At 41.8% G+C, this 23,616-nt stretch overlaps 1 protein-coding gene across 5 annotated transcripts in view; it reads right to left on the bottom strand.

Moving 5' to 3' along the window:
• tet1 (tet methylcytosine dioxygenase 1) overlaps window positions 1-23,616 on the bottom strand; it is a 36,642-nt gene that overhangs the window by 5,231 nt on the left and 7,795 nt on the right. For 3 of the 5 annotated variants that reach the window (XM_039621370.1, XM_039621369.1, XM_031735241.2), the window contains exons 3-5: window positions 4,300-6,502; window positions 2,525-2,615; window positions 684-777 (exon numbers count right to left, since the gene is read on the bottom strand). In XM_039621370.1, coding sequence (XP_039477304.1) covers window positions 684-777; window positions 2,525-2,615; window positions 4,300-6,502 — 2,388 coding nt within the window. Of the gene's footprint in view, window positions 1-683; window positions 778-2,524; window positions 2,616-4,299; window positions 6,503-11,584; window positions 11,946-15,416; window positions 16,153-23,616 lie in introns of those variants that run through there. The other 2 variants (XM_031735243.2, XM_031735242.2) reach the window with 2 other exon arrangements.

Below are 23,616 nucleotides of genomic sequence, written 5' to 3'. Positions count from 1 at the left end.
TAAATTTGCAATTTAATGCCTCTGACACGGCCCTGCGACAGACTGGCGTCCTGTCCAGGGTGTACCCTGCCTCTCGCCCTATGACAGCTGGGATAGGCTCCAGCACCCCCCGCGACCCTGAAAAAGGATAAGCGGAAGCGAATGGATGGATGGGTGGATGCCTCTGACACGGAAAAGGTTTTAGTTTGTCTGTTTGTTTGTGTTGTTAGAAGAAATTATCAAGAAGTTATGGATGCATTTATGTGAAAATTGTACCAGAGGTGGCTAACGTTTTGACTTGATCCACATTAAGGTCTGGTACTGGGTCCAGGAATACTTGGAAGAACATTCTGTGTCATATCTAAACAAATACCAATGAAACACAAACACAAAAAATTGCTGTTAAAGAAAAAGAAAACAAACTAATCCAGATATCCTTCTTGATCTAAAGACTCTGAAGTTTATGCCATGGTTTATGCAGCCATGGCGGAAGTACGCTGTCTCAGACTGCTCGCTATGTTTAAACTTTGGTTACACGGTTGACGCCAGCTAAAATTTTGCCATGGTGGTGATAAAAGCATAAATCAGAGGCTGACTTTCATTTCTTACACTAAATATACTGGCTCACAACAATGTTTACATTTACAGCAGACACATTCAGGACATTCAGAAAAGTATCATGACCACAGACACCAACCACATACCCATTTAGCTATTGGACACCCCTGGGAGCTCCTGCCTTCTTTCCCAGTGTAAACAACAACTTCCACCCTTATTGCATTTCCTTTGGCACCATACCTAGAACACACACACACATAATAAATGATAACTCTGTGCTCTTCACAACAGAACATATAAAAGTCTAAAAGTTAGAATAATATTTAAAAAAATGTAACAGTTAATACAACTAGTTTTTGTTTAAAATATACATACACCACTCATCACAACATAAAACAACGTCAGTTAAACTTCAGGGTCATTCTGTTCAGTTAGGAAGCATAAACCACTATGAATCCATTTAGTTTGGTGCAAATCACACTGGTGTCCTGTTCTGATGTTGCAGTCATCACAGCATTTGTTACGGTGTCTCCAGACTCTTTCACTTCTGTCACATGCACTGTATGTGAATTTGCTCTCATCTGCCAAGAGAACAGGATGCCACTGACAGACCTGCCAGTTCTGGTGTTCATGGGTGAACGCCAGTTGAGCTGCTCTATGCTTATCTGTGAACACGGGTCCTGCTAAAGGACGTTGAGCCCTAACGACACCCTCGCGGAGTCTGCTTGTGACAGTTTCCTCAGAAACATGCAAATGATTAGCCCCAGGAGGTGATTTTTGTCAGACTCTGGAAGTGCTCCTCCTGTTTCTCTTGGCAGAAAGGTGCAGACAGCAATCCTGTTGTTGGGTTCATGCCCTTCTACAGCCTTGTCCAGCTGTCTCACTCTTGAGACACTGCAAACCTTCCTGTGACAGCACATATGGATGTGGCATCCTGAAGAAACTTAGCTGCCTGTGCAGCACTGCAGGTAGCATCTTATGATAGCAGCAATAACAAGGACGCAAGCAAAAGATAAACAACAGTGTGGCGAGATAAAGAGAGAGTAAGGGTAACGGTGCATCTCAAGACCTCCTGTTCACGATCATTTACACTGAAGCAGGTGAAATGGGTTCACAATGGTTCATGCTTCCTAACTGAACCAAACTGTCATCCCTGAAGTTTAACTGAATAGTTGTTAAACTGTGGCGAACAAGCACTCAATTAATGTTTTTTGGATGCTGTATCTTCCCTCGTTTTTAACGAAAATCTGGTAGGATGTAATGCGTTACTACTGCCAGAAGGTGGAGGTAATAAAACTAAAAGCTGTTTACCGACTCACAAGAAAAATAGTAAAATGCGCTACTAACTACCAGGCATTGGATTGAAAAAACGTGAGATGTGGTTAGAGTATTTGGATGTTGGGTGATTTCTGAATAATGCCAGAACAGTTCCTAGAGAAAATGCAATAGTATTTCTGCTCAAAAAGCCCATATCTAGCATGTATGGATGGTAATATGCTATATATTACACATGAGGAAGCTTAACCCTTCCTGAGAGCAACTGACAACACAAAAACCTCACAGCATTTCAAAATAAACCCTTTGTGTCTTTTAGTGAATTACAAAGGTTGGTATAATATAACAGTAAGCAGTGGTATGTGTCCAAAAGAGCTAATTAGACCAAAGACTAAACTATTTCCTTTACCAGCCAAAGCTGAAAATATACGTTTCAGTTAAGTGTAGCTGTCAAATGGACTTGATGAACCACAAGTTGTATTTAAACAAGCTGTCATCCTGGTTTACGGGCCCCTCGTCTGAGCTCGAGGGGTTTCCTGTTTCAGCATGCTGTGTGTGTGTATATGTGTTGAGCTATCTCAGCAGTGCTTCCTTTTAATGACATAGCGTGGTTGTGATCCCACCCTGTTCCACCAAGCCTGTGGTTTACTAGTAAGCTGTGGTAGTAAACACACCCCACAGAGTGTAAACAATGCCGCTGTAGTCACTGTACCTGTTCTCCATTAGTTCCCTCACTGCAGTGACGCTGGGTCCTGCCCCAAGATGAGTATAGTAAGGGCCTTCTTCCTTTTCAATGATCTGGTCTGTGAAAAACAACAATGAATATTGGAGCAACTTCTTCAAACAACATTCCACTGATGCATTGCTGGGACATTTAAAGAGAAACACAGTCACCTGTTTGATATTTTTAATAAAAACATCAGATTAATGTTGAAATACACACTAAATGTTGCTGGATTTCAGTTTCACTTTAGGGTCCAACACCTTGGAGGTCTTTTGAAATGCATCATAATAAGTCAACAAGCCTCCACGAAACATTCAAAATCCTGCTCCAAATATGGCAGAGAAATGCAGCCTTTTATGCTCGATTTGGCTGTTGAATTAGGACACAGTGTATGTGTGTGTGAGTGTATGTTTGAGTCAGAGTGAGAGAAAAAAGTCAGTTTGAGGTCAAACACCAGCAGTCTCGCTCAAAAGAAAACTCCAAAGGGACAGCTCACCCTAAAATCAAATACACATGTTTCCCTCTGGCCTGCAGTGATACTTAGTTAGCTTTGGTGTAAGCTGCTCAGTTTAGAAGATATCAGCTCTTTCATTCTGATGTCTCACTTTACTTGAATATAATGAAACTAGATGGCTCTCATCTTTTAATGCTCTATTAGAAAGGAATTTATCACACAACTTGTTATATTATTTGTTTAACATGGCCTGCTTGGCACTGTCACTTAAATACCATTTAACTTTTCAAACCTACAGTTCCCACAAAATGACACAAATCCACGTCCCTAATGAGGAAAGACACACAATCTTTCTTTTGGTGTTTAAATTTAACACAAAACCGAAGCCAAATCAAGCTTCTGCTGCTGGCTTAGGATCACTCAGCCAGTTCTTTGGATCTTTGCTGCTAGCTTTTGGACAGCATGCCGTCTTTCCAGGTGCTTGGAAAGACAGCTTGCTGTCTTCAGAAAGAGTGTGGAAAGAGTTAACGCTATATTGTAGTGTTTAGGCGTTTATGGCTGGGTGAAGTCTGCATTTTACAATCATGTTCCTGTTATTTCAAGCAATAAAAATGAAAGCAATGCCAATTTCTCCACTCCTCGAAAGTTGCAGATCAGTCTACTACTTTTCTCCTCACTCCACTTGAACAGAAGTCATCTGATCAAATAGCACCAAATCATAACAACAGTCGCCTCAAGGCGAGCATGAACTGTGAGCATGAACTGTGGTGACAGTGGGAAGGAAAAACTCCCTTTTAACAGGAAGAAACCTCCAGCAGAACCAGGTTCAGAGAGCGGTGGCCATCTGCTGTGACGAGTTGTCGGTGAGGGGAAAAATGAATACAGCTAGTTAACATTTTAGCTCAAATGAGGTCACGTACCATAAATATATAGATACTGTCATGATCATGAACCTCGTGAATCTGATCACTGGTGTCTAGTTGATTAGAAAAAAAATTTCTAAACTGAATGACTCACAACAAAGACTTTACTGCTGAGTTTTGAAAAGCACTTTTTTAATGCTTTGACCATAGTGTGACTGCAATCTAATTTCATTAGACTGTAGAGAAGGCAGTCATTTCTATATTTTCTTTCTGTTATCGCCCAATCTGGGCAAATCTCACGAGCAACAGCTACTCAGCTTTATAAACAACTCTGCAGGCCAGAGGAAAAACATTTAGATTAGTCTGTTTAATTTCAAAGTGGTTCAAATGTAATGTGACAGAAACACATACGCTAAAAAGTTGAAGTGAAGACAGAAGCAACTCACCCACACACTGACAGGATGGAAGATCAGCCAGTTTTTTGGAAGGTGTGTTGAGCAAGTTCTTGATAGGGGTATCCAGAAAACTTGTGGGAGACTCCAGAAAACTGTTGATGCCGTTCTTGGATGGAGTTGAGTCCGCAGAGTGGCCCTGAACCCCATCAGTAGCTGTAGACAGGACAGTGACAGGTCCTGAACTCTCCAGCTTGTAGTAGCTTTGTTGACTTGGAGGAGGGGACTGACGAGCCCCTGTGAAGCCATTAGCCAGACCATGATGCCCAGAGGTAGGGCTGAGAAAAGCGGATTTGGCTGGGCTGGTGTTAGGATCAGCACCGTGCTGCAGCCCACCACAGGGCTGCGCTACCTGAGATAACAAATGCTTTTCGTACTCTTCTGGTCCTGCAGCGTAACCATTGCATGGATTATGTTGGTGAAGTGGACCTTTTGAAAGGGACCACGCCTGGTTTTCTTGACCAGAAATGTGGTTGATCGTTGCGAGAGTGCTATAGTTCTGAGTCTGATGCCCTAAATGAAATATATTTTGAGTGTTAATCTGATGGATAAATTGCTTCCTCTCCTCCTGTGCCTCAGCCAAGTATCTCTTCAGATCAATTTGAGCCTGAGGCAGAAATAGGTTTTTCTTGTGGTGAAGTCCTGATTTACCCTGAAAGGGATTCTTCTGGTTTCTGCTCCTGTACGGTGTCTCTCTATTTGGCGTGCGCTGATTTATTCCATCAGTTTTCTTCTTTCTGGGCTTGGAAGGTGTAGCTTTCGTTTTCTTCCTGACAGGTGTTTTCTGACTGGGGGGCTGCTGGGATTTGTAGTTGTATTTGATAGCTGACACAGGCGCTCCTTTCAGAGGATTGTTCTCTGACTGCTGGTTGTGCTGGGACTGGATGATGAAGGCCAAATTTGCCAGCTGAGCTGCCACTTCCTCTTCATCTCTGTTTCTGCTCACTTTAGCAACAACTCCACCCTCCATAGACAGACGCTCATGATCCTTACTAAACTTCACATCAGTGGGGGTTTTATAACTGAATTCAGACTTAATGACATAAGCACCACAATCCTGTTCTGTCCTTCTGGAGATTGTTTTATCACTGTCTGAGCTTGCCTCCAAGAGGCTCTGCAGCTTGTTTATGCTCAACCCGTTGGAGCGCTGGATGACATTCCCTTGTCTGGCCACAGGAGGTCGTATAACTGACATCTGGTGTAGTGGTGAGCTGATGACCGAGACTTTGTTGTAGCCAAAAGCTACTGCGGGTTTGGCTTCTTGCAGGACTGTATTTGTACTTGAGGCTGATGATGGCACAGCAGTAGAAATGGGATGTTCACACTTACTTTCAGTTTTAATGGACCCTGGTGTGCTTTGAGGTATAGCTGCCAGCTGAGTCAAGGCCTCAATAGCGATAGCCTGATCAACACTAAGGTTTCTCCTCTCTGCCAAAGACTGCACGCTTGGTAACAAGACACTTGGAAGAGGCTCACTTTTAATGGGTGGGGGAGTGCTTTGCAGATTAACAGGAGTGCTTTTCAGATACAAGTCCTCTTTCTCTTTTCTCACAAAGTGCAAATCTGGTGCCTCTGCTTTGATGGAGTGAAGTATGGAAGCACGAGAGCTGAAGAGTTTCTCCTCCAGCCCCTTCCTCTCAGTGACAGAAAGACACACAACGGCTGCCAGCGTAGCCAGTGGGTCCTCACATACCTCATCTTCATCACTCAGCTGCGTGGTGGTCTGTTCAGTGATCCACACCCACGGCTCCTCCTGTTTGATCTTCTTTAGTGGAACTGACAAGTCATCTGGAGGAGTCATGGGTCCATTCTCAGAGTCTTTAGGAACTGCAGCTATGATATTCCTTTGAGGCTCCAATGCCATTGTAGTCCGTTTCAATGCAGACACAGTGGTCATATTAGCACCAGGTTTAGGTTTTATCAGGTTCGCAGCAGAACCATTCTGAAAAGTCACAGAAGAGCATACTTGTTGGTGAAGTGGTGCAGTGCTGGTCAGCTCCAGCCCGGGCTCTCCTTTAATAAGTGTTGGCCGTCCACCTTGGTCCAAGGCCAGGTCGTGGGTGAGTGAGTGGGTAATGGGGGGAGACTGTGTAGGAGGTATGTGGCCTTCCTCCCCCTCATCCTCCTCTGCTGCCATGTGGGTGTCATCCATCTGTGCTTTGCCTGTGCCATTTACCAACCCACTTTCTGGAACCACCTGAGACGCAGAGACAGGGAGAGAAATGAGAGAGGTGACTCAACAAGCTCTCACAGTACACAGTGAATCAGCTTGTTCTAAACAGTCACGGCACAGAGCACAGCAGATTGCCTCATAGCATGGCACGAGCATCTGCTGCAGCCACTATCAAGGCTGTGGAAACTATTATGGCATTGAGAAAACAAATAATCTTGCCAAATCTGACCTCTAAACAGAGCTAATAAAAAGTTAAACGGAGATAATTCGCAGTCGAGGCGTCGATAACGACTACATTAATATCTGAGCTCAGGAGTGTTGAGAGCAACAGACCCAAAAGTAGCTGAGAGCCAACAAGTAAACATTTGGAGTCATCCACAGTTCAAGGCTGCGCTACTTCCAGTGGGTCACTAAGGGAATGTGTGCAACGTGTATGTACGTGTTGTGTTTGTCCTGGGCTTGAATGTGTGCTCCTGGGTATGCATGTGTGTGCATGCACATGTGATTATCCACACAGCTGGCCTGACATTACAGTATAACCCCTGTGCATTGTTAAGAGTGATTAACCCACTGTGGGTCTTACACACAGTAGCTACGGCACCGCCTGACCCTCATGAACTGTGATCATACGAAGGTCAACCATGGTGTATGGATTACTCACAAAAACATTATTAAACATGTTCTACTACAACCTGTGTAGTACACAGATAATTATTTCCACAACCTATATTATCTGGAGAAGTTAAAGAGTAAAGTGTTTTTGCTACTGTGGTATATATGCTCTTTTAGAAGCACTTTCTATGAGAACATGCAAAGAGTACTCTGAAATAGTCATTCATTTCTTTATATTTTGCAATTTTTAAAGGGATCTTGAGCTGTAGTACTCTAGTCTTTCTGGTCTTTCACAGTTTTTCTTAGGACACGGGCGTCTTTTTCATTCTTTTCTAGCCCAGTCCTTGTACCCTGATCACTTTCAGTTCGTGTTTTTTGTTTAGTGAACCACTGGCGTGTGAATAATTCAAGCATAAAAAAGGCACCTATCTCAAGGGACCAATCAGTGCTGTGTCTACACATACCAGACAACCATGAAGAAAACAACAACAACAAAAAAAAGCAATTTTATTGTATTTTCAGACATTTTGTTAGTGGCAGCCTGCTGGACAAACATATCATTTGTTTCCATTTCCTTAGTTGAATATATTATCTGAAAACTGGGCAAATCTTGGCATGCTCATCATGAGTCAGTCCAGCAGATAAAAAGTATCTGAAAGTCATATCCTTCAGAAAGTAGAAATAAATTTAGCAAAGATCTGACACAGGGCCTGAGAGATGCATCCAGTCTTTCAGCTGATCCATCTACTGCTAATTGAGGCATCATCAGAAATAATCTAACTCGAAGCTGTCAAGAAGCCAATGTTAAGAAAGGGGACTTTACAGAAAATGCTGCGGTATGCCAAATTACACAAGAACTGGCAACTTAAAGAGTAATCAATCCAAATATTTGGTTTGGTTAAAACATGGTGGAGGTAATTTCATGGCTCAAACTGATAGGATTTTGTACTGTCAGATTTGATCCAACAATCTTGAAAGCATCTGATTGGCAATGGTTTCATTTTTCCTCATGACAATGATCTCGAACACGCTGTCAATGTAGTGAAAGCATACTGGGATGGAAAAAAACACAATAGACCGCTGTTAGTCATGGATTGGCCTCCTCCTGACCAAGACCTCAACGTTATTGAAGCAGTGGGATCATCTTGGCAGACAATGGAACAAAAGACAGCCAACATCCAAAGAAGAGCTTTGAATGTCCTTCAAGAAGCCTGGAGAACTATTCCTGTCGACTACCTAAAGAAGTTAGAAGAAAGCTTGCCTAAGAGAGTTCAGGTTGTGTTGAAGAATAAAGGTGGTCATAGCAAATATTGACTTTCAAGGTTATTAGAACTGTAGGAACTTTTACACAGCACTGTACAGCTGGCAACTGAAAATATGAAAGCCATCCTTAGTTTTTAACATCTTGAATAAGCATATGATCCACTGAAGACAAGCTGTTCTTTATTTTAACTGCATATCACAGCAGAACTAAAGCCTTTAGCAGTGGAAGAAAAATGTTTCAATGTGACAAAGATATATAAAAAAAAAAATTCTGTATCATGTGCCAAGTCTCAGCTGACAAAAGGATCTTAAACTCACTTGAGTGTGCTGTACATTTATATGTGCGCGAGAGAGACATCCCATTTTCCCTTTAATGAACTAGCGTGACTACAGTGCAGCTGGATGTATGTTCTTTATGACTGTTTACCTGGCATAAACACCCATTACAGTAAATCACATCAACTGGTTTTAATGTGTTTTACAGCAGGAGATGTGCACTCCAAGCTGACAGATTAAGAGTAAGCAGCAGCAGCAGTACATCAATATAAACCAGACTCCTGTGAACCCACAGACCAAACAAAAAACACTTGTGTTTATCACCTACATGTGCTCTTTGTTCCCTCTGTTTCCACTGGACGTGCACCAGATTTCGATTGGCACACTATTACTGCACTATTTTTACTACACGTGACAAACGGAACGATATATGGGAGCAGAGAGTTTTATAGATTGCACAGGAATATCTGTGGAAAATGAACCATTAACCTTATGTTTATTTAAAAACCTGCTCGACTTATGGAGCAGTAACACAATACTGACATTTTTTTAAATGCATTTCATAAAACACAACAATCCTTCAAGTCTTAAAATGTTCTCAGAATCAGCCTAAATCTGGAGCTGGTATTAGTTCACTTAAAAGATTCTCAGAAATCCCAGATAAAAAGGGAACATTGTTTTCAACCATCAAATGCATACAGTGACACCTTACATGTAATAAAGTGGCCTCTGTGAGGAAGAAGACACTGGAAAAATAGGAGATTAGTCATTGTTCCAAAGCTCTAGCTGGAAGAATAAAAGGCACACAGAGGTCAGAGAGAATACAGATGCTGAGCTATCTTCTATAACAGCTGTGTGAAGACAAGAGTTTTAGGTGCGTAAAGTTCTTTCTTACAAGCGTACATTTCTGATTTGCATACAAGCACACATCTTCCAACTGGGCCTTATAAATGACCTAAAGGTCTCCTGACTGGATCTTGCCTGTTTGTCCCATTATTTTTTCCATTCTGAGTACTAAAAATACACAGAACAGCTTTTGTCTTTGGCTCTGTTTCTAACTTTGCTGAAGCTGGAGTTTCTCCTTTAAGCACAGGTTAAATGTTGTTTGACAACTCAAGGGTAAATTGCAGTGACCACAGAGCTGTTTGTGATTAACATGGGAAAGCTAAATGATCACCAGGTCTTTTCAGTGATGTGGTACTCCTGATCACTCTCTGGTTTGCTGCAGTTACTCCTCAGTCCACTGAACTCCCCATGGCTGTCAGGATCGTGTCCGACTACTAGAAACACGCCGCTGATGCAACAGATAGTTCAAGCTCAGGCTGAGGCAATACCAAAGCTGCCAAAGCAAGAATGTGAGATAACCGCTCTGCACAGCATGCACAAATGGGCCAATGAAAGAAAAGAGGAGTGAAGAAGATGGGGCACAGGGCTAGAGAAAGGGGGGGAAAAGGCAGCGTGTCACAATAAACTGCTTTCAATGACAAAGCAGCACTGGCTGCCTTCCAGCACTGCACCAGACACACACGTCGGCATGCATGTGTGTGCGTGTGCATCCGTTTGTGCATCCAACTGTTTATGATCTGAAGCAGACATCAAAGTGCAGCCTCTGCTTTTAATTATTTTACATTTATCCTCGTAAAAACAAAAAGCTTAAAAGCAGGATGCGAATGCAAAGTCATGTGTTTTCATTTAGCCACTGGGTCTCTGGAGGGAGCTCGGACTGTGATGTGCTGATGCTGTGTCTTTGTGCTTGTTGGGTATATCGCCGGGTTAGTCACTTGCAAACACACTCTTCTTCTTTTGTGTTAGACAAACTGTGACTAACTACGGAGCTTGTCAGAGCTTTCAGAATGAATTAAATATATCCCAGAGTGACTAAGGGTGAGTTCTTAACACACAAACACCCGTTCAGAGACCCGCGGCAACAGCGTGAGTGTCACTACTACATGAATCGTAGCAACCCAGTGTCTCTGCCTCTCCAAAGAGAGCAAGATGGGTCTCCAAGGAGGTTTGAAGTGGTGTGCATCTATTTGTAACGTAAGACCACAGACAAAAACACGCACACACACACAGAAAACATATTATACATAGACATCCAATGAACTGCTACAACAAAAAAGTGAATACTCCAATTTCTTTTGCCACATTGTGGGTATGCAGAAATCATACAGTTAAGACTGCCACCTCACAGCACCCTGACATTAACACACTGAAAAAAACATGCTTCCTTCCTGACTCAGAGCGTAAGTAGTGGTTTATATGTGTTTCTCTGAACACGTGAGAATTTCCTTCATTCATTGAGTGCTTCCTGTCTGCGCTGAGCTTAATATAATGCCGTCTACACACAAAACATACTACCTAAACAGAAAAGCAGTGAAAAAGAGCACGAGCTTAATCAACTATAAAATTATAGAGATTAAGACGGCGTCATTAACAGCGAGACCCTTTCCTACAAACCGCACAGTAATAATACTGTTACTGTAGCCAAACAAGTAAAGCCTGCCAAGTTACGACCCAAGGCTTACAAGCACTCCACTTTTCTGCTAAGCAGTCAGAAAACAGCAGGTGCAGAAATATGGCTGTTCAAAACACTGCAAGAAAGAAAAGGGGAAGCAAACGGGCTCTTCATACAGCACAGTGGCTTAAAAAAAGGCATGCAATAAAAGGAAAGACGAGGGCTTTCTTGTATCCATTTGCTGCTAACTTTGTTGTCCCAGCCCTTAAACCCACCTGGAAAAGACAAGACAAGTGCTCACACACAAAAGGCCAGGTCCTCAGTGAAAGGGACAATAACAAAACAGGCGTCCAAATAAAGCACTCCCAGTCAGCTAAATCCAGGGTAGCGAGGAGAGAGAGAGACAACGGCGTATACCTCTAGATGAGCTCCACTGTAGCTGACCTATCTTGCAGTAAGACAAAAGAACTCAGGGTGAACACTCTGGTTGTCTTTACCTTATCTGTCCTCGGAGGAAGCCCCTCCGGTTTAGGCAGCATATCCCTAAAAGGTATTGGTGGCCATCTTGCTTTGCCTGCCTCCAGCCTCAAGAAAACGCTGGCTACAGTAGCCGTACGCAGGGCAAGCTCCTGGGTGTCATGACTAGGGCGACTGTGAGCCGCCGTAGCAAAGCACTGCTACAGCAGGCGCGCACACACTCACCGCACATACACAGACATACAGACACACACACAGATGGGATGCCTTTTGCAGACGCAGACAGAGCCTCATCAGCCAATGGCGTGAGGACCTTAGCGGCTTGTAAATTATCTTCCATGCCTAGACTCTCCTAAACAAAGGATCCCCTATGTGGGCTACTCCAGCCCTACGCGCAGGGATTGGAGCAAATTGTGGAATGGATAGTCCTGGATCTGGATCAGTTGGACATAGCTCACCAACACAGGACTACCTCAGAGTTGATTGTGCAACTACTAAAATGATTAATCCATTATTCAATTAGTCAGCTTAACAACAAGATTAAGAACAACATTTGCTGCTCCTGGATTATCAAGCTTCTTATTTCTGCGTTTTCAACTGATCTTGCCAAATAACCAGATCTGAAATTAAACTTTGGGATTTTTAATGGTTATTCTCAGAATTTTACAGACAAAGCAGTTCATCAGCTAATCAAAAATACAATTAACAGTAAATAAAGATTACTCACTCTGTCAAACTAATCACAGGTTTAAGTCTAGTTGACACCTTTAGCTTACATGGGACTGAAAATACTGCTAAAAGCAAAAATGCTTATAATGATAAGCAAAAATCACCATCACATGACAGTTACACTGGACAGCGAGTACTTTTGTGCCCCTTGAGGTTTAAGACATGTGATTTATCACTGTAAGGAAGTTTTGAATTCTGTCATCATCAGACACAGGATGAAGCAAGACACAGTCTTTGCAAAAGCCTGGAGTGACTTCTCATTCCTTTATATTTTTGCACACAAGAAGTCAGAGTTTCTTGTAATTGTGGTCTTAAGCAATCTCAATAAATCTCCAGGACAAGTTTTTCTTTGGAAACTGACTGCTTTTTCACTCATTTCCACTCCATCCCTTGCATCTGGCTACATTTAGAAGAATATTTTGTTTTATTTGCTTGTTTTATCATTTACCTAGCATTAAAAAAGCACCCAACTCAAGGGATGAACTAGTGTTTTGGTTTACTGCTTAGCCTATATCTTTAGGCACTTTGTTGATAGTAGCCTGGCATAAAAAGCTTCTGTTCCCCCCCCCCCCCCATTTCTTTAGTTGAATCTATGATAAATGCCAAAAATAACAGTTTGATGGACATAAAATTGTATTTTTGCTCCAGCAAGGTGATTCTCAAAGAGCTAAAGTTGGCATATCTTAGAAATGTTTTAGGAAAGTGGACAAGTTGAGGATTTAGGAAAGTCATGTCCTAAAGAAACTGGAAAAAAATCTAACAAAGATCTGATGGGCCTGATGCATCTGGACTTTCAGCTGATCCATCTCTTGTTTGCTGAGGCTTCATCACAAATGGTCTCAGTGGAAGGGAAACATGTAGAAAAGACTGATGTATATGTATATGCCAAATTACACAAGAACTGTGCCAGTGACAGCAAATTTTATGGAGTGATTAATTCAAATTGCAATTTTTTTATTTCAGATTGTTATCAGGAGGTCAGGAGAGAGGTACAACGGTATGCGTCTACAGCCATCTCTAAAGAAATAGTGTCAGATTTTGATCCACCATGCAATACGATCTGGAAAGCATTTGATTGGCTTTATTTTTCACCATGACAATGATCCCAAACACACTGTCACTGCAGCAAAACTATACCTGGATATAAAAACACCCAGTGTAGCATTATCAGTCATGGACTGGCCTCCCCAGAGCCCGGACCTCACCATTACTGAAGCACACTCAATAGAGTAAAAGGATGTCCTTCAAGAAGCCTGCAGAAATATTCCTACTATTTAAAAAAATGTCAAGAAAGTGTTAAAGAATAAAGGTAGTCATATTAAATATTGACTTTCAAGTTCTTTAGAATTACATACTGTATTTTTCCAGATGTTTCAATAAATTGCTGCACAGATATTACATTTTCCTAGCAAACGACGAAGAAATGAGTGGTGGTTCAAGACTTTTGCACAGTACTGCAAGCATAGCCGAATAATTTGCTGCACCATCTATAATTTCTAAATGACTGTCTTGTTCATACATCCCTAAATCCTTTTCTAAACAACCCCACTCAGGAAAAGCCACGGTTAGAAAAAACAAAAACAGAGAAAACAAAAAAAACAAAGACAACAACCTCCAGGGACAGAAAAGCTTTGCCTCTTTGAAAGGTAACCATGTGGCCAAGAAGCTGAGTTCAACCCAGGACAAGGAAACATGAAGGTAGCCAAAGCCAGTGCCTGCTGTTAACAATCTAGCAACCAACCTCAGCCATGGGCTTGATTTTGGGAGCAGATATAGTTCAGCTCAGCCCAGTCAAAACAATAAAAACTATATCAGTGTAGCATCCAGCCTGCAGTAAACATGTTCAACCAAAAGGATAAGACAGCAACGCAAACATAACCTGTGGCGGAAGATCCGATCATATTGATGGATTTAGCAGTAAGTCGTGTCAAAATTTCAAACATTACTGAGTAGGATGTTACACCACTGGTTTGTCTTTGAGCCTAAAAGACAAACCATATGGGGAATGACTTGATTATATAAGAGACTTGGGAATTTTTACACTTTTGGTGCACTTTTTTGAAACGTGTACTCAAGAATTGCAATCTTAGTCATGGCTCCGAAGGGCTGTTTTTATCTCACTACAAAGTTCAACAGTCACTGAGTTTGTCAGTTACACTTATCACAGTCAAACTGCTGCATGGTGTGGCTTCATATATATGAGCCCCTTTCTGCAGCTTGATAAGCTCATCATTTTTGCATTTATCTTCAACATTTCAACACAACATTTACTGAACACTTGCTGTGGTGTACCACTGCAGCCATGAAATACTGTCATGTGCATTTATGCAGCTTGAGTATTTACATCTAGCAAATGCGAAGAACTTCTTACATTTAAGTTATGATGAATATCATTTTATGTATTCTCACCTCATATCCCCTCAGGAATGTTTTCTGATTTAGACTCAGATTGGGATTCATAGCAAACGCTGGAATAATACCAAAGAGTAAATATCTTAAATGTCTTTGAGCAGATAAGTGTGTGTCATATCTTTAGCTAAAGTAGCTAAAAATTCAGTGTTAACATCTATGAACACATGATTATCTTAAAAAAAACCCACGTTAGATTCTAATAAGTTGTCTTCCCCACACGCTTCCTTACACACTGTAAAACAAGCGCAGACGAAGACTAAACACTTGAAATATGCACGAGGAGTGAGTGCGGTGTGCTGAAGCAAACTTCATTCCCACAAAGTAATATATCTCCACACTGGCAGTAACTGTGAAAACCCTGTCAACACTACAACAACTTGCATATTGCCAGCTATTTAATCACACTGTGGATTTGTGCTTGCAGCTGCAGAATTCATGCTGACAACCAGCGCGGATATGTGGCAGTCTTTCAATCTTTAACATAAGACTGAAAGGACATGGTAAAGTGAGTGCACTGCACTTGAAAGCTTTGTTTTTAATCAGTTATTTACTGACCCACCTTAAACCTGAACATATGCATGTTAGCGTCTTACTGTAAAGGAAGCATAGCATAACCTCTGAACCGTGTCTTCATTTAGGGTTGATTAAAGAGGTGCAAAAGCAAAACCAAAAGGAAAGTGCATGAAGAGTTATGACTGAGGGAAGTCTTACCTGGGTGATTATCATTGAGAAATATTCACGTCCCAAGTAAAAAAATCTTTAGAATAAATGTTAATGGCTCCTTGGTGTTATTCATTGAGATGGCTGTGGTTGAGCTCTCCTCTGAATGTGACCAGTAGTCCAACAGGTTTAACGCTGCGACAACATCAACAAGCCACACTGCTAAACAGGTTACACCAAACACAAACTACGTCTCCTACGCTTGTTTGTGTACAAGACATACCTGCCAGCTGCTATCATGTTACTATCACTTGGCCTGTGTTGCTAAGGCTCCTTTAGCAGGTAAAAGCAATGCAACACAGCTTTCCTACATTCCCCAGTGTTCCCTCTGGGTGTAGCAGACATAAAAATGCTCTTATCTGATTATGCAAGCCTTCTGGTTTGAATACACATGACAATGTGATGCAATTTAGAAAGAAATGTGCAGATTCCTATCAAAAAATACAGGTCAAAATGCAACCAGAAAGTTCATCTCCTTTAAGTGTGCGTCTCAGGCTTTTAGACCGCTCCTCCTCTTCCAGCTGCCACTCCACTCGACAAAAAGCTCGACAACTTCTAACGATATTCCACCACGCCCTTAATTTTCAGCTCTTTAAGTGTCCCGTGTGTTTTTTTTCTCTTTAACGAGCTGCCCAGCTCTCATTAGGAAAAAGAAGCCTGGACATTAATCACCCCAAGCTACAGTACACATGCACACCGAGCGAGGTAAAGAAAGTCATTCGGCACCGCAGTCGTAAACTGTCTCTGATACATGTGGAGGCTGACCCACTGGAGTCCAGCCCAGTGATGGAGCAGTGCCAAGCATTGCTGCCAACACTTGTCATTACTACCATTACTGCAGACGATAATGTAAACTTGTCTCTCAATTGCATGGAAAAGTTACAGACCATTGATGAAGGGCAGAAGTATGAGGGAGTTTCTTCTCTATTTGGCTTCATTACTAAAGTTTTGACTTTCTACTGATCATCTTCAGTGTGTCAGGGACAAAAAAAAGAAAAAAACAACAAAAAAAGACAGCTTTACCATCCCAGCGGTGGTGTTGGATATGCTGAAGTAAGAGGTAACAATCATGGGAAATGGGAAAACATGACTCTACGCTTCAACTTGCCCCCTTTTTTCACATGCAGCCCACATATACACAACCTGTCAAACAATCAGTCAAACACCTCTTTGTGTAGGTCAAAGCTCAAAAGACTAACACATGTCAAACATTAGGGGACTCAGAATGAACAGCAGTAACCTTTATGCAAACACCCACTTTAGCATTTGGATCCAAGGCCATATGGAATATTTTCCTTGGAGAAAACCCTGAAACTATAAAGTCTGCGTTACCTGAGAGGAGGCAGCAGTATGGCTCATAATCAGAAGACCCCAGAGGCTACTCACATATCACTCTGATCCCTTTTCCAAAAGCACATCTGCAAGCTAAACACTGTAACTAAATGCCTGCACAGCGACTTTCCACGCTCTCTTCTGCGTGCTCTCTCCTTCAAACGCACACAAACAGAAATGCATGTTTGCAGCTGTCACGCTTCCTTTGTGGACAGTTAAGAGCCCATGGGTGAGGCTAATTTTAGGACACAATGAATTCTCATTCAAAGTTCCATTTCACACACATGCCGAGTTATGTAACATCTACAATCCCACTCTTGGAAGGAAACGTGCACTATTCAACACCACACCCATAAACCCACATGGACTCAATTTACAAGCTAGCAGTGGTTGGTCAGCATGAGGGGACGGGGGGTCATTCCCTCTTTCACCCCTTTAGCCCAAGGAAGGAGGGCAAATCTTCAAATCTGTATTCAGCAACTAAAGTGTCCCCTGCAGCCTTGCAGCTTCTTTCATGGATTTAACCTGTTCTTGCACCTTCTTTTTGGTCAGTTTCTTTTTGGTCAGTTTGGTCAGTAGATATAGGACAAACATTTGCACAAACACACAATCATATATTAAGTCCTACCCCTCTGTTCTTCAAGTTTTAGAAGCTGGTATGTATAAATCTGTAAATGATTTTCACCCTGGGAAGGGTTAGAAGGGAAAGGCAAGCAGGTCCTTCGTTTTATGTACACAGTGATACAAATGCAAACACAAACACTAGGCAGGCACAGCAGCATGAGGGCCTCAGATCCTCTAACAATGACACAGGAAAAGCCTTACTTAAGTTATTGCTAGTGCGACATGCTGAGTAGGCATGGTTGCCATATGATTGTGTGTACACACACTGGTGCACACATACACACTTAGACATGCATACGTGTTTACAGAGAGGTACACACAAATTCCATTGGTGCATTAAAAGCATTACATTATTGCATAGCAACAGAGAGAGATGAGAGGATAATGAATGAACAAAGGGAAAATAGACAAAAGAATAGACAAAGCCATGAATTCATTATAATCATTACCCTCGGTAGATGCCATTTGGAAGAGGTCCTTCAGAATCGATGACAGGAGGGAGCAAGCAGATGAGTTTTTATCCTCTTCAGGTGTATTAGTGATATTCCAAATTAGGCAGGTTAAATTAATGCATGAATGAGCTCTGGTTTCTCCAGAAGGAGGCCATTGTGTGCCCTTGGTAGGATTTGATTGGCATTGCTTTCAACGGGGGGGGGGGGGGGCAAAGTCAGCATTTCTTTTCACCCAGAGAAACCAAGTGGCACGACTTCAAAGCTTGTCCAGGGACTTAGGTTCTCACAACAGTCAGGACACGCCACAAACTCACAGATTCAAAGGACCTAAGAGGGCTAAGCAGTGAAGCATTACCGGTATCAAAGTTTAACGCAAATATCTTGCCAAATTATACATATTGTACAGAACAAATCAAACTGCAATGTGTTTTAACTGCAAACAACAGCTGAATGTGCACTGAAGTATCAGCATCCCCTGTCAATAATTCACCATCTCCTGTTATATGTAGCACAGCTGCCCCCACTGGAGATTTCTGTACTTCTGGGGCACAGTCGCCTCACAGCAAGAAGGTTCCTGGCTCAAATCCCAGCTGGGCTTTGCATGTTCTCCCCGCTCCTGCCAGGCTTTCCAATGGGTTCCTTCCTCACACAGATTAAAAACATGTGCATTACGTTAATTGGTGATTCTAAATTTATGTACCTCATGGATATGAGGTGCCTAAAGTGCTTGTAGTGTATAGATAAAGCACTGTATGAATGTGTGGTTACATGTGGCTGTTAGTCTAAAGTAATTTGAGTGGTCAGTAAGATTAGAAGAGTGGTGTAGACATGGCAGTTAATTTCTACCTAATTATGTAAATCAGGCATTAGTAAACAGTTTGAGTTGTGGGGCTATTGGTTCCCACTAAGTGTGTCTCACACGAAACAAATAGTGCTCACGCTCTCATCGAGAATCCACTGCTTTGCATTGCATGTGAGCACTCAGTGTGAAAAAACTAAATGATACAGTGTATGGGCCGTTGATATTTAACATTGTTTCCAATTTTTTTTTATATTTTCATGTTGCAAGTTATGAACTCATCATTTAATCACATAATTCCAAATTTATCATATCTGATACGTGAGTTGCAGCACAACTAAGGGGTGGTTCAGGCTCCCCTGATCCAGCCTCACCTTTTTCAAAAAGTAAAGTTTTGAGTCCAATCTTAACGCTGGAGAGGGTGTCTGTCTCCTGAATCCAAACTGGGAGCTGGTTCCAGAGGAGAGGGGGCTGAAAGCTGAAGGCTCTGCCTTCCATTCTACTTTTAAATACGCTAGGAACCACAAGTAAGCCAGCAGTCTGAGAGTACTTTGCTCTCTCACTGCAGGAAATACAAAACCGTAGTAAGACTTCCTAATGATTTGTAATGATTCTTAACATATTGCAACAACTAGCAAGGAGACCATACTTGGGGTATAGCAAGTGGTTATACAAAGTAGCAAACATTTGTTTCAATTGATGTTTGAGCCTTAGAGTTTTTATGTGATGTTCTTGGGAATGTCCTTTATCCTTTCAAAATGATTCCACATTTGAGGCATGTGTAATTACTCTAAACTATCAAATAAGCACAGTTACAGACTGAGTGTCATTACTGTGGACCTTTGTTTTTCCCCATACCACACAATCAAACAAGACTTGGTGGCTGATGACTCAAGTCGAGTACTTTAGGAGCAGCCATACTGTATAACCCCAAAGCTGGCACCATCTGGTCCATGCATCAGCCCAGATGCATAGGAGACTCTGGCCAAATAACCAAACCACAAATGAAATAAAACAGACATTTCTCCTGGTTCGCTGAGCCTATTTTGGGTCGCTACCAAAGCTCTGCAGCTATTAATGATAACTACCTCACAAGGTAGTTATAAATTTAATTGACTTGGACCAGTTTAACAGAAAATACACAGCAGCTTTGATCACAGGGGAGCTCATGTAATAAAATGCATGTCTCTGCCAGGGAAGAGAAGTCAGAGTAGAGAGAGTACGCTAAAGCGCAATTCACCCTGCTCTGTCATAATGAGTTGGCTGTATTTAATCACTGACAGTGTTTCTGACATTTCACGAATCTTCCTCCCTACCTCAGCCCCCTTCTGTCCCACACGTTTACATAATGAAGGGGAAAAAGAAAGCTGTCCTTCAGCTCACTGCCAGAGTGCCCACGTGTGCATGTGGAGGAACCTGTATTCATTTATTTTATAAAAAGTGTTCATTTCTCTCTCATTGACAACCAAAATACAGTCATACGCCCAAATCTGTTGTGGTTTTGAAAAGCAGTTCACATTAATTTTGAGAATTTTGAGTCATTTGACTTTTTCTGTTGTTGTTGTTGTTGTTGTTTTTTGTTTAATATCAACAATCAGGGATAAGCACAATTGACTTCCTGTCAACTTCAACTACTGGCCAAGCATTATAGCCAGCAGGGGGCGACTCCTTCAAACTGTGCAAAAAAACAAACAAAAAAACTTACTGATGCCACATCTTACGTACAGTTTCTCACAACGCTAAGACTTACTTCTTTAAACTTTACATCTTTTTCTAAAACAGTTTTCCAGGTAAAGTCACAAGATGTCACATCAGACTTTTAAGAAAACAACACATCTTAAAATATTAACACTACTGAGCAATCATTACACACTCCAATAAAGGTACTGGAAAAACAGTTTTAAGGATATTTAACTCTCATCTTTCTAATCTCAAAAAAGTAAAACCAAACTTGACTATGTCATGGTCCCCGTGCCTGACCGACTGGTCCAGTGTGGCTACAAGTGTTCTGTCTGTTTTCTTTTCCTCTCTCACTTCCCTCTCGCGTTCTAAGCACTACCTGGGCGGAGTTCATTGCAGGCTCCCGCTTCTGGTCCTCGCACCTGCAAACAATCATCTGCGATTCATCCCTCACTCAAGTTCGCTACTTAAGGCAGCAGCTGAGGAAACCTTGTCAGTGTTACTTCAGTTCTACAGCCTTTTTCGAGTTTCCTTCGAGTTTTTTCCTGACATTGATTCTCCTGTCCGTGTGCTAGATTCTGCATGCCCCACCTGAGGATCTGTTGCCGTGACCCTTTCGTGAGTGTGGTGAGTCAGTGCGGCGTAAGCGTGGAGAGGATTCCCTGAGAGGAGAAAGCTAACTGTGTGAAGAAGTCCTACCTGTGTTTTCCTCATCCCTTCGTGAACCCTGGTGACCTCGGACCCCCTTTCCCTCACTTGTATATATCACACGTGGAGAGTAAAATAAACAAACTAATCTCTGTGGTTTCAGTCTGCGTCTGAGCCCCTCCTGTGACCCTTTGACAGAAGCTGATGCTATCTCTCTCCCTCAGCTTCCCTTATATTTAGAAAAGTCATACACAGAAACATCAGTATACAGGAATGATTCAAGCTCATGATGGCAATAGAAGCTCTGCTCAGATGGAGATTCACTTTGACCTACTTCCTCCAATCATGTGAAACAGTAAAAGCGTATGTTTTACACAGTCACGTGAAAAAGAAAGTTTTTACATGACTCAATCCTGAGAAAAATTAGGGTACATAATAATAAGGTACACCCTTACTGCTTTCATAGTAATTAAGAGACTAGATGCTGCTTATCAAATGCACTGTATGGTCATTAAATGAGCATTGCTGTAAAAGCAGAAGTTTTGCTAGTTTTGCTATTCTGGAGGATTCAGGTGTGTGTTAACACAATGCCACAAACATCCAAGGACAAGGTGTGCCAGTCAGAGATACTGCAAAAAACCCAAGTGCTACATCTCCGACTCTACATGCCTTAGTTAGCATGTTAAACGTTGAAGTTCATGACAGCACAATTTTTAAAAAAAACTGAAAAAGTATGGCTTGTTTGGTTTTGCAAACACAGAAGCAAATTCACAACAGAATGGCTGAAAAAAAATCAAGGTGCTGCAATGGTCCAGTCAAAGTTCAGACCGCAATGTGACTGAAATGCTGTGGCAGAACATTAAGAGAACTGTGCATAAACAAATGCCTAACTCAATGAAATGAAGCAAATGAAACAACTGCTGTATAATGCCCTCCGTTATCTTTGTTTAATCGGTCACATGACTGCATCACATGACTTAAATGCGTCATCGTTTTAGAAAGTCTGCATTTTCGAGCGTCCACACTGCGACCGGACATCTCCGTTCTGAAATGTATGCGTTTTCGAGAGCGTTTTCAAAATGCTGCGTTTTTCCTTGAGGAAAACGCCGTCTCAGTGTGGACGGAAGGCCAAAATGGAGAGAAAACGAATCATTTTCAAACGAAAACGCATTAGTGTGGACGTAGCCTGAGACGCTGAGATGTCTGCCTCCTGTGGTTATTGTTAGTCATCACAAGTGCACATCACTGTGCAAGAAGTGTCTGAGGGAGTGAGAATGTGTTTAGAGTTTTGCAACAAGGTTAAAATGAGATCTGCAAACTGTGTCTAACTGGGCCAAAACTGTTACAGTCTCTGATACAATAAAATGGTGGAGACAATAGGCGTTATTGTTTTAGTAATTCAGAAATGTGTTATTATGGTCTCACTGAGCATAAAACAGATGATAAAGCAGGATTGCTAGACTGTGCACTGTGTTCAAATCAAATTTGGGGAAAAAAAGAAAAGGAAAAACAAGATGGCAATGGCAAAAACGCCAACTTAATACTTCAATAGGAGACTTCACAATGCATGGCGGGATCCTACTATGACACGGTTGCTATGTCCATCTTTTATTCTAGCTGTGACTCCAAAAAGTTTAGATACAATTTTCTTTCCCCTTTCTGCTTTTCACCCAGGCTGGTTTGCAAATACTAATAAAGCTGGATTAGAAAGTGGGGGAATTTGACATAAATTTGTATGCACAGTTTGAAACTCTGAAAACAAAAAGCTCTGAAACACAAGTCTAGATGTAGATCTAACTTACTAACCTGTGTAGTTTAACCTAATTACCTGAATGTAGGTTACTGAGCTCAAAGTCTGACACTCAGTGGTGCTTGTGGCTATCTCCACTAATCCTCATCGTGACCCTTAGAATATGCCATCACACAACCGTGGCAGGTTAAAGGTCAGCAGACAGACAAAGAGGTCACCATGGCAACCATAAGTGCTGAGGATCTCCACTGTTGTCTGTGAACAGAGGGGGACGCTGGCTTCAGACATAATGGGAGAATCGCTCTTACTTTGTGTCGTGCTAGTTAAATTCGGGAACAGTGAGGGCGTTGCTGCACACAGCTTTGAATATCTGCAGCCATCGCTGCTAGGCGCTGCAGCCTGCAGCCTGGACTGCCAAGTCTTTAATGACACGTGCTACTCTTCTGACAAAGACGCTGTAATGTACAAAGGAGGAGTAGGAAAGGTGCAGGAGATAAATGAGTTTGCATTTGAAGCTGGGCCAAGCTGGATGTAAGCAAGCTAGTTACTATTTGCACAATGTAGTGCCCAGCTGCAGCTTTATTGTCCTGAACTGAAAGCTGCCACCGCCATGTAATTATAGGTTACCCCAGACTTACCTAAAGTGTGCCTCACCAGGTGCATAGACACCAGACAAAGACACCAATAATCACACATAATAACTTACAGTATGTATGAACAAAATAAAGCTGTGCTTTCTGTTTTTTGTTTTTTAAATTGAACTCATTTGATCTCATATATTTTATGAGACAACTTGGGGCAATGTAAAAGTACAAATAGGTTGCAGTGTAATTATATGAACAATGGTCAAATGAAAGCAACACACATGCTGATATTGAACAGTTAAATCAGATGAAAATTCTTGAA

Source organism: Oreochromis aureus, linkage group 13, assembly GCF_013358895.1.
Source record: "Oreochromis aureus strain Israel breed Guangdong linkage group 13, ZZ_aureus, whole genome shotgun sequence".
Classification (NCBI taxonomy): domain Eukaryota; kingdom Metazoa; phylum Chordata; class Actinopteri; order Cichliformes; family Cichlidae; genus Oreochromis; species Oreochromis aureus.
The sequence above is the reverse complement of the archived record's forward strand: the minus strand, read 5'-3'. Positions and strand labels throughout refer to the sequence as shown.